Source organism: Pan paniscus, chromosome 18, assembly GCF_029289425.2.
Source record: "Pan paniscus chromosome 18, NHGRI_mPanPan1-v2.0_pri, whole genome shotgun sequence".
Lineage (NCBI taxonomy): Eukaryota > Metazoa > Chordata > Mammalia > Primates > Hominidae > Pan > Pan paniscus.
In genome coordinates, this window is record NC_073267.2 from 1,773,323 (window position 1) to 1,788,775 (window position 15,453).

The 15,453-nt window shown below is 55.5% G+C and overlaps 1 protein-coding gene across 13 annotated transcripts in view; it reads right to left on the reverse strand.

Moving 5' to 3' along the window:
- IFT140 (intraflagellar transport 140) overlaps positions 1-15,453 on the reverse strand; it is a 104,699-nt gene that overhangs the window by 975 nt on the left and 88,271 nt on the right. For all 13 annotated transcript variants that reach the window (XM_055100615.2, XM_034939592.3, XM_008959752.6 and 10 more), the window contains 11 exons: positions 14,468-14,645; positions 13,649-13,839; positions 12,994-13,089; positions 12,559-12,691; positions 12,327-12,470; positions 11,603-11,731; positions 11,293-11,475; positions 8,390-8,596; positions 7,919-8,131; positions 7,669-7,835; positions 6,019-6,160 (listed from right to left, as the gene is read on the reverse strand). In XM_055100615.2, the coding sequence (XP_054956590.2) occupies positions 6,019-6,160; positions 7,669-7,835; positions 7,919-8,131; positions 8,390-8,596; positions 11,293-11,475; positions 11,603-11,731; positions 12,327-12,470; positions 12,559-12,691; positions 12,994-13,089; positions 13,649-13,839; positions 14,468-14,645 (1,783 nt within the window). The remainder of the gene's footprint in view (positions 1-6,018; positions 6,161-7,668; positions 7,836-7,918; positions 8,132-8,389; positions 8,597-11,292; positions 11,476-11,602; positions 11,732-12,326; positions 12,471-12,558; positions 12,692-12,993; positions 13,090-13,648; positions 13,840-14,467; positions 14,646-15,453) is intronic.

The window sequence follows — 15,453 nt, forward strand, 5'->3', positions numbered from 1 at the left end:
ATGCAGAGCCAGGGCCCTGGAAAGTCCCTCAGCAGCTGTGCACGGGCCTGCTCACCCTGTGTGTGCGGGCAGAGCCTCCTGGGGAGGCAGAGGCCCCGCGTTCTGCACTCGAGTCTTGCGGGTGGACATGCATATGTCAGAGTGGAGGGCAGGCAGCAATATCTACTGGTTTGGCTTGGATATATATTTTTTTTTTGAGATGGAGTCTCAGCTATGAAGATATAATAAGCTTGTTGGATGGCCCCTCCCATCACCTGGCAGTGGACCTGTGTTTAAGGAAGGCCTCAGCTGGGGTGGGCGCTGGTGGAGTGCAAGCCTTCCACAGTCTCAAACGAGAGGCTGAGGGCAAACAGCCACACCTGAAAAGATGCTGCCTTACATGCTGACAAACCACCTGCCATGGGCCAGGCGCTGTGCTGGGGACACAGGGGACACAGGACGTAAGGGCACAGAACAAGCTTGGGTAATGCTGTGGTGGGGAGCCAGGTCAGGCCGAGGTCCTGCAGTGGCAGAATTCAGAGAAGGGCTGGCACAGGGAGGGAGAGAGAGGAAAGAGCTGACCAGGGTCGAAGAGGGACCCTGTGGTCAGAAAGGGCCGGCGTCCTGATGCAACCAGGGCCTGGCGCGTGTGACTGCTCTGTGTGCAGAGCTAGCTTCGGAGAGGGCAATCAAGTGGTTCCCAGAAGGCAGGCAGAAGGTGCGCAGGGCGGGTGAGGGGTGGTGGGGGGCAGGAAAGGTGGCGTAGGTGGGTGAGGGGTGGTGGGGGGCAGGATGGGGGGCAGGACAGGCGGCATAGGTGGGTGGGGGGCAGGAAAGGTGGCGTAGGTGGGTGAGGGGTGGTGGGCAGGATGGGGGGCAGGACAGGTGGCGTAGGTGGGTGGGGGGCAGGATGGGGGGCAGGACAGGCAGCGTAGGTGGGTGAGGGGCGGTGGAGGGCAGGACGTGGGGACAGAAATGTTGCCGGTCTCCAGCATCGGGAGGGTGTGTGCGGGCTGTGCTCAGATGATGGATGATGGCGGGAAAGCTGAGCGGATGTAGGAGCTGTGGCCTGGGTGAGGTGGTGCACGTGATCCCGGGTGGCGCTACAGCAGCAGCCAGGGAGCGTGTGCCTGGGCACTCTCAGTTTAGCTGGGCTTCCCAGTGTCTTTTTTCTTTTGTATCTCGAGTTACTAAATTCCACAGGCTTCAAGCAACCATAGAGAGAATAAAGAAGTTGGCGAAATATTTATAATGTGGATTTCCTGTTAATTTTGAGGATATAGCAGTCTGGGCATCTCTCTACTCCCAATTTTGCTTTTATACGGAAAACTATAGTTCTCCTAGAAACAGAAACCCCGTTGGAGCAGGGCGCGGTGCTGCACTCCAGCCACTCACGAGGATCCCTTGAACCCGGGAGGCTGAGGCTGCAGGGAGCTGTGATTGTGCCACTGCACTCCAGCCTGGGCGACAGAGCAAGACCTCGTCTCAAAACCAAACCAAACAACAACAAAAAAGAAACCTTGTTAGGATTAGACTTGAGTTGTTTTTTCCAGCAGCAAAAGGGGTCAGTGAATGGAAGTGGAACGGCGCAGAGGGGAGTGAGCAACCGGGCCAGGAAGTCTGTGTCTCACGGAGCTGACCTTTCAGCCCTGAGGGAGAGCCACTGCCAAGGAGCTTTCCTGTGAATTCTGGAGGCTGCAGCCCAGCGAGCCCGACACGGTCGCCAGCATGTTTCCCAAGCTCATTTCTCGATACTCAGTTTGTAAGCCCCGGGAACTATCTGCTAGGGCAACACAACTGGTGGGTGCAGAGGCCCTGCAGGCATCGGCATAGCTGCAGGGTCTGACGGATGCAGGCGCGTGCAATTCTCTATGTTGGCTACAACAGAATTATGGTTGAAAAAGAGGCTGGGCGCAGTGGCTCACGCCTGTAATCCCAGCACTTTGGGAGGCCGAGGCGGGCGGATCACGAGGTCAGGAGATCGAGACCATCCTGGCTAACACGGTGAAACCCCATCTCTACTAAAAATGCAAAAAAAATTAACTGGGCGTGGTGGCGGGCGCCTGTAGTCCCAGCTACTCGGGAGGCTGCAGCAAGAGAATGGCGTGAACCCAGGAGGCGGAGCTTGCAGTGAGCCGAGATCACACCACTGCACTCCAGCCTGGGCGACGGAGCGAGACTCCGTCTCAAATAAATAAATAAATAAAAGATTTTTGTTGACCACAGCAGCTGGAATGTGAAGGTGGAAACGTGGGGATGCAGCAGTCACAGAGGGGATCCCAAATCCTGAGCATATGCTGCCCTCGTCACTAGTTGCTCCCACACTACACATGAGGCAGGGGAGGCGCAGACTTTAAGCCAACTCAAGCTACAAGCAGGGATTTCAGCTGCTATCCACCACAGGGGAAAGAGTTTTGGCTCTGAGCTGAGCAAAGGTGATTGCCTAATAAAATGAACCAAAAAAAAGCAATACTCTTTGGAGGAATGTAACAGAATCCAGAGTCTCTACAATGGATTATCCACAATGTCCATGATACAAAAAAATGACTAGACATAAGAAACAGGAAAATTTGACCCATACTCAAAAGGCAAGTAATGGAGATCAATCCTACATGACCCAGATATTGGAACCGGTAGCTAAGATTTTACAGCAGCAGTTACAACTCTGCTTTAGGATATAAATATAAAATATATTTTAAACAAATTAACAAATAGGGAATTTTAGCCAATAAATAATAAAAAGAACTAAGTGTAAATTCTAGGGCTGCAAAATACAAGCTCTAAAAAGATTGCTGGAGAGGTTAACAGCAGATTGAAGATAGCTGAAGAAAGTCTAGATAAATACAAATTAATCCAAAGGACAGAAAAAAAGAAAATAATGAGCAGTAATCACAAATGTGTGTCTACTAGATATGGAAGACCTAACATTTAATTGGAGTCCCAGAAGGAGAAAAAAAGCAAATTTCCCAAATTTGGCAAAACACAAATATAGATCCCAAAAGCCCAGGATAAATACAATGAAAACACCTAGGAACATCATTATCGCACTGCTGAAACACAAATTGAAGAAGAAAGTCATGACAGCAGCCAGTGCGGTGGGAGATGGAGAGACACACGACATGTCAGGGCCCCACAGACAGCCCATAGCTGACTCTTCCAGAAACAATGGAGGCCCAGACAGGGAAAACATTCAAGTGCTGAAAGGAAAAAAATCTGTCAAATCAGGATTTTTTTTGAATCAGGATCTTGCTTTGTCACCCAGGCTGGAGTGCAGTGGTGCTATCACAGCTCACTGCAGACTCAACCTCCTGGGCTCAAGCAGTCCTCCCACCTCAGCCTCCCAAGCAGCTAAGACTGCAGGTGCATGCCACCATGCCTTGCTATTTTTTTCAGAGATGGGGTCTCACTTGTTACCCAGGCTGGACTTGAACTCCTGGCCTCAAGAAATCCTCCCACCTTGGCCTCCCAAAGTGCTGACATTACAGGCATGAGCCACTGTGCCTGGCCTCAGAATTCTCTATCTGATGAGAACAACCTTGAAGAATACAGGCAAAATAAATACATTTCAGATTAACGAAAAGTAAGAAAATTCATCATCAGGAGATATGAACTGGAAGAAATGTTAAAGGGAGCTCAGGCTGAAGAGAAGTGATACCCCACATGCAAATCGGAATCATAGGGAAGAAGTAAGAACACCAGAAATGGCGCTTTGGGAGGCCGAGGCAGGCAGATCACCTGAGGTTGGGAGTTTGAGACCAGCCTGACCAACATGGAGAAACCCCATCTCCCCTAAAAATACAAAATTAGCCAGGCGTGGTGGCGCATGCCTGTAATCCCAGCTACTCCGGAGGCTGAGGCAGGAGAATCACTTGAACCTGGAGGGTAGAGGTTGTAGTGAGCTGAGATTTGTTGCCCACTCCAGCCTGGGCTACAAAGAGCGAAACTCTGTCTCAAAAAAAAAAAAAAAAAAAAAAAAAAAAAAAAAAAAAAAAAAAAGAACACCAGAAATGGTAAATATGTAGGTAAATGTAAAAGACTATTTCTTTCCTTTTAATTTCTTCAGAATACATATGACTGTCAAAAGCAACAATTATAACACTATACTGTGTTTATAATACGTGTACATGTTACACATACGACAAATACAGGTGGGGACACAGGTGGGAAATGGACCTACCTGCTAACTCTAATGTGGTAAGTATGTTTATGGTAATCTCCAGGGCAAACACTAGAAATACAATGCAAAGAGAGGAGTAGAGATAAAAAGCTGATAGCTAAAATGAAATTGTAAAAAACAGTCCACTAAGGCCAGGTGCGGTGGCTCACGCCTGTAATCCCAGCACTTTGGGAGGCCGAGGCGGGCGGATCATGAGGTCAGGAGATCGAGACCATCCTGGCTAACATGGTGAAACCCCGTCTCTACTAAAAATACAAAAAAATTATCTGGGCGTGGTGGCGGGCGCCTGTAGTCCCAGCTACTCGGGAGGCTGAGGTAGGAGAATGGTGTGAACCCGGGAGGCGGAGCTTGCAGTGAGCCGAGATCGCGCCACTGCACTCTAGCCTGGGGGACAGAGCGACACTCTGTCAAAAAAAAAAAAAAAAAAAAAAAAAAAAAAAAATCAACTAAAAAGAAGGCAGGAAAAAAGGTTTAAAGTAACAATAATAAAAACTGGTAGAAAAAGTTGACTGGTAGAAAACTGACATGAAAAAGATGGATGGGATTACCATCAGAGTGAGACACTGCAGAAGGAAAGCTGGTAAACTTGAAGCAACAGAAATGGCAAATCCCTAAAATGAAAAACAGAAAAAGTCCTTGGGGGAGAAAAGAAGAGCATCAGTTGAGCTAGGGGATGGTACTGTATATACAAGTCATTGGAATTTCAGAAGCAGAGGAAAAAAGGAATAGAAGGGAACTTTGGCCAGGTGCGGTGGCTCACGCCTGTAATCCCAGCACTTTGGGAGGTGGAGGCGGGTGGATCACTTGAGGTCACGAGTTCAAGACCAGCCTGGCCAAATGGTGAAACCCCATCTCTACAGGCATGCTGACGCACACCTGTAGTCCCAGCTACTTGGGAGGCTGAGGCAGGAGAATGGCGTGAACCCAGGAGGCGGAGCTTGCAGTGAGCCGAGATCGCGCCACTGCGCTCCAGCCTGGGCAACAGAGTGAGACTCCGTCTCAAAAAAAAAAAAAAACAATAATAAGAAAACCCAATAAAATGATGAGAAGAGACTTGAAGCCTTCACAGAAGGTGTGTAAATGGATAATAAGCACATGAGAAGGAGCTGCACATCACTACTCATCCAGAAAATGTAAATTTAAACCTCAGCGAGGTACTAGTCACCCCCTAGGATGGCTAAAGTTAGAAAGAATGATCAAATGTTGGTGGAGATGAGGAAAACACTAGAACACTGCAGCTGAATAAGTGATTAGCTGGTCACTTTAAAGTGACTACACGCTGTCTCTAAAATTAAAAAATAAGCAACTAAAAAATGGAACACCATTTTCTTTTTTTGTAAAAATCCCTGAAAAAGAAATCGTGGTTATTCATACTCGGGTACATGCAGACATTTCTTCACAAACAAAGTAAGTCTGTCGCTTTCCTGCGACACTGCTAGTAACAGCCAGTAACAGCATGAGACTGTTACTTTTTGCTACCGACAGATTTTTTTTTTCTTTTGAGACAGGGTCTCGCTCTGTCACGCAGGCTGGAGTGCAGTGGCGCCATCAGATCTCACTGCAGCCTCAACCTCCTGGGCTCAAGGGATCCTCCCACCTCAGCCTCCCAAGCAGCTGGGACCCCAGGTGTGAGCCACCATGCCTGGCTAATTTTTCCCCTTTTTGTAGAGATGGGGTTTCACCATGTTGCCCAGGCTGCTCTTGAACTCCTGGGCTCAAGTCATTCTCCTGCCTCAGCCTCCCAAAGTGCTGGGATTACAGGAGTGAGCCGCCTACACACAGCCTCAGTTTGAGCCGTTAAGCCTTCGTTTCAGGAGCCTTGCGTGGCGGGATGCTGCTAGTGAGCAGCACTCAGGCCTCACCGTCTGGTATTCCTCCTTCCGCACGTAGTGCTCCACCAGGAAGCCATAGACGTCCCCGATGCGGATGGTGCTGTCCAGGTCTGGTTCCTCCAGGAGCAGCTCACACTGCTTGATGGACTCCTTGGGGTCCTCTGTGTACGTCCTGCCGAGAGCAGAGATGAGGCCTGGGCCCCGAGGCCCTGAACACCTACTGCTATCAGAGGTCAGAGGAGACTCTTGGCCTGTAAGAGGAGCTCTCCGGAATGGCAGGAGGAAACTTTCTATGAAGTTAAATTCATCAATTCCTTAATTTGTTCATTCATAAATTAACTCATGCATGTAACACTCTTACTGATCACTTGAATGCTGGGTACTATGCTTGGACTGAAGACCTCTGACCCCTATTCCTGCTCTGTGGAACAGTCCAGAGGGGGCTAGAAACCTCTGCACAAAGCGTGACCCAGAGGGGATGTGGTGCATGTGGACAGGGTACACGGAGAGGCGCACGGCACCCCTTGCCCAAGGCCGCTGGGAAGAACCCTCCAAGCAGAGAGGCTGCCCGCACACAGGCTGCGTGTGTGACCTGGCGTGAGGGTCTGTGGCAGAGCAGGGTGTGTGGCCTGTGAGCTGGGGTGACACCAGGGAGGTGAGCCTGCTGGAACACAACATGGTCCAGGGCAGGTGACTGGAGCCGTGTGGAGCTCAGGCTCCCATGTCAGGAGGGTCCAGGGCCCATCTGGCCACCCACTGACTCGGCCATTCCAGACAGGCGCCTGGCCTGCCCTCTGACCCCTGGCCCGTAGAAGGTTGCCCACCCTGGCCCTCACACGTCGTCTCCCCTCCACCCACGTCCTGTGCTATCCCTGATGACCAGCTGCTATCCATTCTCCTCCGCTCCTGCCCTGTGGCCTCAGCTCAGCAGACATCTGTGAGATGCTGATACCCCAGAATCGACACGTGCAGGCGGACCGTGCCCTTCCAAGGGGCACCGCTTTGTACGACATTGTTCAAAGGACTTCTGGAACTCTTGTTTTGGAAAAGCTTCTCCGATAAGGAAAACAGCCCTGCCAGCTGAGACAGAAGCTGGGCCCTGAAGCGCACAGGCGAGTGCCCACCGTGGTGGCCACACAGCAGCTCTCTGAAAAGCTGAGTCACCTGCCCATAATAAAGATGGGGAGGTGTTCAAATAAACTTAGCATCTCGGCCTCTCCTGAAAACCGAGACCATCGGCTGCCTGGGTCTCCTCTCCACAAGCTCGGAGCTGGTGGCAGTTGACCTGTGGAGAGGCATGAGCCCGCTGGTCACCATGGTCCCCCCACCCCAGGTCACACAGCGGCCCTCACTCAGGACTCCCCTGCCCGGCCCCTGCACACCCTCAGCAGGTCTGTGGCTCCCCAGACACACCCCCTCCTGCTCCACATCTGCCTCCTCCCACTCCCCCACCAGGTTTCTCTCTCAGCGTCTCTGGTGTTTCCAGAACACCTTCCCAAGGCTGTGCCTGGGCTCTGAGGGCTCCCAGGAGGAGGTGGGGTGTGTCTTCAGCAGTAGTGCTGTCCCAAGTGAGCTCCCATCTGCTGTCCTGCCCTTTTGCTGGCTGGGGTTTCTCGTGGTCAGCCCCGGCCCTGTAGTCACATCTGCCCTGGCCCGTCCCCGCTGGCCCCGGGGGCGCACCTGCGGGCCTGGATGAACCTCTTCACCAGTGCCATCCTGCTCTGCAGCTGCGCCAGCCTGCTCTCCTGGTCCAGGGGGCTCTTGGCCTTGGCCTTGGCCAGGCACTTGTAGGCCTCGGTCAGCGCCCCGTGGGCTTTGTCGTAGTTCTGGTATTCATCAATCTCCACCTGTACAGATGAAACCCGTCAAGACCTGCCGGGCTCCACAGCCCTCCCCGGGGCCCCGCTGGCATCCCAGGGAGGGCCTGCACCTGGGCACAAGCGTCATAAAAGCCAGCCAGGAGGTCCAGGGCCCGCCCCTTGGTGTAGAAGCCGATGATGTTCTTCATGATCTCCGGCTCCTTCCGCCAGTCCAGGGACTGCAGGTAGTTAGCAGCCATGATGTAGATTTCCTTCTGCCTGGACACGCTCGCGAAGAACGTGATTTTCTCTGTGTCTCCGGATTTGAGCAGCGCCCTCATGGCCTAGGCAGAGAGACAGTGGGGCTCAGGCAAGCAGGGGCTGGGCCGGGACAAGCACGAGGGACCCCGAGCAGGAGCTCTCACAAGAAGAGTGGCTCAGGGCTGCCCGGTAGAGAGAGATCTTAGTGGTTGTGCTCTTCCTGGCCAGAAAGGCTCAGCCCTAGCTTGGGGTCATCACGAAGGCAAATGGAGACGCGTGCAGGGGGCCCGCAGCCTAACTGCCTGTGAGGTAGCCGCAGGCTGGGGCCGGGAGAGGCTCACCTTCAGCTTGTTGCCGGCCTGCGTGTACTTCTTGGTGGCCAGGTGGTAGCTGCCCTGGCGCATGCAGCAGTCTGCTATCTGCTCCAGCAGCTCCCGCCGCGACTCCTCAGGCAGGTCCGAGGAGTCCTTGGCCACGGTCATCTTCTCCGCCATCTCCTCGGTGATGCTCATGTTCTGCTCCAGGCACAGCTGCAGGGCTTCCTGATACTGCAAAGGTGCAGAAATGGGACGGGGCTGCCGAGGGGGCCGGGAACCGAAGTGCGCCCCTCATCTGCCACCGCTTCAGAGGAAACCAGGCCCCTCGGCTCAGCGGCGGCTTCTGTCTAGCTGGGGTGGGTATGGAGGGGACAAGGATGTCTCCCCTGCCTCACCAACCTACAATCATTCACGTTACTTTCTCACGCTGTTAACATTCCAGAATGGAACGAAGGAAACAATAGTCTCAAGTGATATATGCTCAAGAGAATATTATGTCTGGGAGAAAAGGAAATTGGTAATTTTCTTCTATAATTCTGAATTTTTAAAGTTAAATTTTTGAGACAGGGTCTCACTCTGTCCCCCAGGCTGGAGTGCAGTGGTGCAGTCACGGCAGCCTCCACCTCCCCAGGGTCAGGTGATCTTCCTACCTCAGTTTTTGTATTTTCAGTAAAGACGGGGTTTTGCAATGTTGCCCAGGCTGGTCTTGAACTCCTGGGCTCAAGCAATCCGCCTGCCTTAGCCTCCCAAAGTGCTGGGATTGCAGGCACAAGCCACCGTGCCGGCCTGATTTTCCTAACATTTTAAGAAATACATATATTTTTTTCTGAGGTGGGGTTTTGCTCTTATTGCCCAGGCTGGAGTGCAGTGGCACAATCTTGGCTCACTGCAACCTCCACCTCCCGGGTTCAAGCCATTCTCCTGCCTCAGCCTACCAAGTAGCTGGGATTACAGGCGCCCGCCACCATGCCCGGCTAATTTTGTAATTTTTTTTAGTAGAGACAGGGTTTCTCCCTGTTGGTCAGGCTGGGCTCAAACTCCTGACCTCAGGTGATCCACCCGCCTCGGCCTCCCAAAGTGCTGGGATTACAGGTGTGAGCCACCACACCCAGCCCTCATTTTAAGAAAAATTTTACATTCTTCACTTGAGAATATGTCTTAGGCCAGGCATGTTGGCTCATGCCTGTAATTCCAGCACTTTGGGAGGCCAAGGTGAGAGGATCACTTGGGCCCAGGAGTTTGAGACCAGCCTGGGCAACACAGTGAGACCCCCATCTCCACAAGAAAAAAAAACAGTAATAACCCACAAATATATATGAAGTAATAACACATTTATATTAAAAAAAAAAAAGAATATGGCTGAGCATGGTGGCTCACCCCTGTAATCCCAGCACTTTGGGAGGCCGAGGTAGGTAAATCACCTGAGGTCAGGAGTTCGAGACCAGCCTGACCAACATGGAGAAATCCCGTCTCTACTAAAAATACAAAATTAGGCTGGATGCCATGGCTCATGCCTGTAATCTCAAGCACTTTGGGAGGCTGAGGCGGGTGGATCATGAGATCAGGAGATCGAGACCATCCTGGCCAACATGGTGAAACCTCGTCTCTACTAAACACAAAAAATTAACACAGGTGTGGTGGCGGGCACCTGTAGTCCCAGCTACTCTGGAGGCTGAGGCAGGGTAATTGCTTGAACCCGGGAGGCTGAGGTTGCAGTAAGCCAAGATTGCGCCACTGCACTGCAGTCTGGGTGACAGAGAAAGACTCTGTCTCAAAATAAAAATAAAAATAAAAATACAAAATTAGCCGGGCTTGGTGGTGCATGCCTGTAATCCCAGCTACTGGGGAATCTGAGGCAGGAGAATCACCTGAACCCGGGAGGTGGAGGTTGCGGTGAGCTGAGATCGCCCCATTGCACTACAGCCTGGGCAACAAGAGTGAAACTCCATTTCAAAAAAAAAAAAAGAGAATATGTCGGCCAAGCACGGTGGCTCACGCCTGTAATCCCAGCAATTTGGGGGGCCGAGGCAGGCAGATCACGAGGTCAAGAGATCGAGACCATCCTGGCCAACGTGGTGGAACCCCGTTTCTACTAAAATACAACAATTAGCTAGGTGTGGTGGCAGGCACCTGTAGTCCCTGCTACTTGGGAGGCTGAAGCAGGAGAATCGCTTGAACCCAGGAAGTGGAGCTTGCAGTGAGCCGAGATTGCGCCACTGCACTCCAGCCTTTTCACCCTTAGTAGCCCAGTAAAAAATGGCATCTCCGTGAATTTTGATATGTATTTCTATCATGAATAAAGCTAAGCATTTTATATTTGGGAACCACCCATATTTCCATTTGAATAAACTGTTCCTGGCCAGTCACAGGGCTCACATCTACAGTCCCAGTGCTTTGGGAGGCTGAGGCAGGAGGATTGCTTGAGCCCAGGAGTTCAAGACCAGTCTGAGCAACACAGCAAGACCCTGAGTCTATAAAAAAAAATTTAAAAAATTAGCTGGGGATGGTGGCACACACCTGTATTCCCGGCTACTCAGGAGGAAGGAGGGTTGCTTGAGCCTGGGAAGTTGAGGCTGCAGTGAACCAAGATGGCACCACCACAGTCCAGCCTGGGCAACAGAGTGAGACCCTGTCTCAAAAAAAAAGGCTAAGATGGTAAATTTTGTGTTCTGTGTATTTTTACCCCCCCACCATAGGTGAGTGCACCATTCCCTGTGTATGATCAGATGCCAGCGTGAAGGATGGCGAGTCTACACTTGCGGACCTCCTGGGTGTGCCGTATGTGAAACCTAGGGCAGGGGCACCCACCACAGCCTTCCTCGAGCACTCATAACCAAGCAAGCAGCCATTCCCACGGCCTCTGGGGACAGGAGACCTGAGCCGTGGTGCCTGCGTGGAGCCGAGCCCAGGGCCTGCTGGCCCCGTACCTTCCTGGCAGCCAGCAGCAGCTCTACCGCCCTCTCGTACTGACTGTGCTCGATGAAGAAGTCGGAGCAGCGGGCCAGGAGCGCAGGGTCTGACGTCTCATCCAGGTCCTCTGCTATGAGCTGTAGGGCCACAAACTGCTGGGTGGCAAAGGCCAGCTCCAGGGCCTTGGAGAAGTGGCCAGCCTGCGGATACGGCGGGCTCTGAGCAGCTGCCCGAGGCCTGGGGGCCCGAGAACGGAGGCCTCGCACAGGCAAGGGCCCCCTGGCTTGCTGCCCCTCCCCCAGGTCCCCGCCAGTGGCCGGCCCTCACCTTGTGGTACAGCATGACTGCCCTGTCCATCTGCACGCCCTTCTCCTCGTAGTATCGGGCCGCCTCGATCATGTCCTCGGGGGAGCTCAGCAGGGCCAAGTTCATGAGCTGGTCGTCCAGGCCGTTCTCCTGCAGGGAGGGAGGCAGGGCCCTGAAGCGGCTCCCACTGGCTTCCCCAGGTCCGCTGAGATTCTGGAATGTGGCCGGGTGCGAACCCGCCCCTTCACTTTGACACGCTGCTCAGCGATCTCTGCGGTGATGGGTTTTAAGGAGCCGATGACTTACTGGGTTTGTCTACAAGGATTTTCCGATGCTCTGGGTTCTATTTCACAGAGCACTGCAAGAAATACCTGACACAGGAGATGCTTCTGGAAGCGAGAGCCCAGGTTGGGACATTTGTGTGGTGCAGAACGCCCAACAGCTGTCTAGGAAGGGTCTGCTGTCTGCAAGGCCATAGGCCGTGAGCAGCCTCACCACCCGCTCAGGAGCCCTGGAGCCTGGGAAACATCTGGGGACAATTCAGTGCTTTGCAAACAATGTCAGATGGAAGCGGCCAGGGGTGGGCAGAGGGGTGGGCGGGTGAGGCAGGCGGGGTGAGCAGTGAGTGGCAGACACTGGCCGGACCACGTGTCACTGACACGATTCTCTCTGTCCACTTTTCCACTTGAAGCTCTCCTCAGGGGACCTCGAGAAGCGCCGGCTCCCCGCCCCGGCCCCGTGGTACCTTGCACAGGCGGATGGCATTCTTGAAGGCCTGTGCCCGGGTGTAGAAGTGCACCGCCTGCCCGACCTCCTCCTGGCTCTCGTACTGGCGGGCGAGGTGGTAGGAGGCCGCCAGGTTTCCCGTCTCGTTGGCTATTTGCGCAGCCTAGAAAGACAAAGAACCCAGAGACGAGACACGGTGGCCTTGTGTCTGCCTCGTGTCCGCCTGGCCGGCTCCCCTGCGGGGACCTTACCTTCTGGACATTGCCCTGGAAGCAGTGGATGCGGACCAGGGAGAAGTGGTCCCGGGCCAGCTCGTAGTAGTGCAGCGCGGCGTCCATCTCGCCCTGGCTCTCCAGGTACTGCGCCCACCACCGCCACAGGGTCCTGCGGGCAGCCCAAGACCATGGGTTCTCCACCCGAGCCCCGCTCCAACCCGGGACGGCCCCCACCCCGCCCCTGTGCCACCCTTAGAGTGCATGTCACCTGACCTGCAAACAGGCTGGGCCAAGAGTGAGGACCCCTGGCTTTGTCCAAAGGGAGGGCCCTGGCATGGCTCTGAGGAGCCGGGAGGACGCTGCCCACTCGTGCAGGAAGCACGGGAAAGGGAGCCGCCTCAGCAAGCCCTGGGCTCCCTGCAAACCTCCAGGATGGAGTGCGGTCCCACCAGCCCTGGTGGGGACACTCACTTATCCTTCATTTTATTCACGTAGAGCTCCAGGGACGGCAGGTCCTCCGACAGCATCCTGGGCACCTCGAAGCGGTGCGTGTCCGACTTCTCGTAGCTGTGAGAGAAGGAGACAGAGGTCCTCGTTCCCTCCCATCCCAGCCCCACGGGAACCGGGTGGGCTGAGGGGCAGCGTCGGTGAAACGCATCAGAGCGGTGGCCCTCGGGGTGTGGGCTCCTGGCTGGCAGCTCTGCAGAGCCTGAGCACATGTGGCCAGGGGGCAGTGGGGGCTTCCTGCACTGTGGGGGCCCGGGAGGCGGGTCGCCCATCCGCACCCCGGGAACGGGTCTAAGAGCAGCTCCTCCTCTGGAGAGGGTGACATGGGGTTTGTCTGTCCTCAGGAGACACCAGGCCCATCTGTGCTCGGCAACCGACACCACCAATGGGACAGACCTCTTTCTGTCTCCTGCCTGGAAAGCTGGGTGGCCCAGGACGGAAGGGGCAACCCCACATCTCCGAGACTCCCAGAAGCTTCCTGCCGAGAAGGCTGCCACCACCCTGAGACAGACGCCTCCTCTAAGAACCTCCCTGGCCACCTCACCACAGCACACACAGAGGCCTCACGAGCCAGGGCCATCCAGAGAGGCAGGGAAGAGGCCGCGAGGGCCGCACTCACTAACTGAGGGCCCGGCTGCAGTCGGCGCTGGCCTCCAGGTGCCCGGCATAGCGGTGGTAGGTGCTGCGCAGGTGCACGCGATCGTGGTGCTCGGCTACCTGGAGGGCCTCCTGCCACCGGCCTGCAGCCTGGTAGAACTTGTTCAGGAGGTCGTGGCGCTTGCACTTCCTGTACAGCTGCTCGGCGTCCTCCTGAGGAATGAGGATGGGCAGGTGTCGTGCAGCCTCCGCACACCCACGTCTCAAACACACTGTTCCACGCCAGGCCACCGGTCACCGTGCCTTCCCACACTGCCAAGCACACTGACACACGGGGCCGCTGCGGGCACAACGAACGCCACACACCCACGGGGCATCCCCGTCCCACGGTTGGAGAGTGAGATGCACCACCAAGGGGTACCCCCCCTCCCACAGCCCCCCCTCCCAGCCCCCCTCCCACAGCCCCCCCTGCCACAGCCTCCCCTCCCACAGCCCCCCCTCCCACAGCCCCCCTCCCACAGCCCCCCCTCCCACAGCTTCCCCTCCCACAGCCTCCCCAGAAGTCCCGTGCTCAGCCCTGCTGACCTGGGGGTCTCTCGGGCGCTCTGTTCCAGGCCCACACACCTGACAGGCACACACCCTGGAGAGCCGGCGGTCGCCTAGCCTCCACCCGCCTCACCTCCACCGCCGCTGTCTGCCCAGCTCTCCTGGGTCATGCCTCTCGGCTCTGCCCACATCAGTGCAGGCTCAGGCCGGTGGGCGTGCCTCCTCCTTCCCCAGGGGGCCGTGGCTGTGGCAGGCGTGGTGCCTTCCCACCCACCCCATGGCGGGCGCCCCTCACCAGCATGCCCAGCTGCGTGGCCAGCACGGCCACGCGGGCCTCTAGCTCCGGCTCCTGCTCCGCCTCACGCAGCGCTCGGGCCCCGCGGGCATGGCCCATGTTCCCCAGGCACACCTTGGCCACGTCCAGCCGCTGGGTCTTCACGCACATGCACGCCATGTTCTCCCAGACGGCCTCACTGTGGGCAGATGGGGGTCTGTGAGGCTCCTGCCCAGCACCTCAGGGCCCCCTGGCCCTACGGCCCCTTCTCCTGGGGCAAGTAGTCATCAGGCACAGCTGCCAAACGGGCATGAGGAGGGGCCTTCACCCATCGGCTCCGTCTCTGGGCAAGACTGCAGGCCATGCAGAGAGGTGCCCGTCACGAGTCCCACGGCCTTCCTAACCCCAAGAGGCAGGGGCCGGGTCCCATTAAAAGACAGAAGGATCTCTTATGCAGGTCACCAGGCTCCTCCTCCTTTTTCCCTGCTCTAAGCGGCTGTCTGATCAGGAAATGTGGGCTTCCTGTGTTGCTTGCACACACAGTACCTGCTCTGAGACAAAGCCTCCTGCTCTCACCTAAGCCTGGGATTGCAGGGCCCCTGGTAAACCAGCCCTGCACAGCAGGGGCCCTCACCCGACAGTCTGGCAGCCAAAGGGCGGAGCCTGGGGGACGGGGTACAGGGCCCAGACCCTGACCCAGCCCTGGAACCTGGAGACAGGCCTGTCTCCCCAGGAGACGGTGACCCAGCCCATGCAGGGTTCTGCAGAGCCCTGGAGGTCTGCCGAGCAGAGGGCCCTGGAGGCAGGCCTGCAGACGGGCTGACCAGTGGGTCACGGGGGACAGCACCTTCCACCCCAGCCCTGTGCCCCACTCTCGGGCAGTGAATTTTGTGTGTGTGAAGGAACAGGGTGCCAAGTGGGCAGAGCTGCGTCAGGGCACAGGTGCAGGGATGGTGGAAGTCACCCTGCCTCTTAGGGTTTTTTTGTTGTGTAAGACAGGGTCTCCC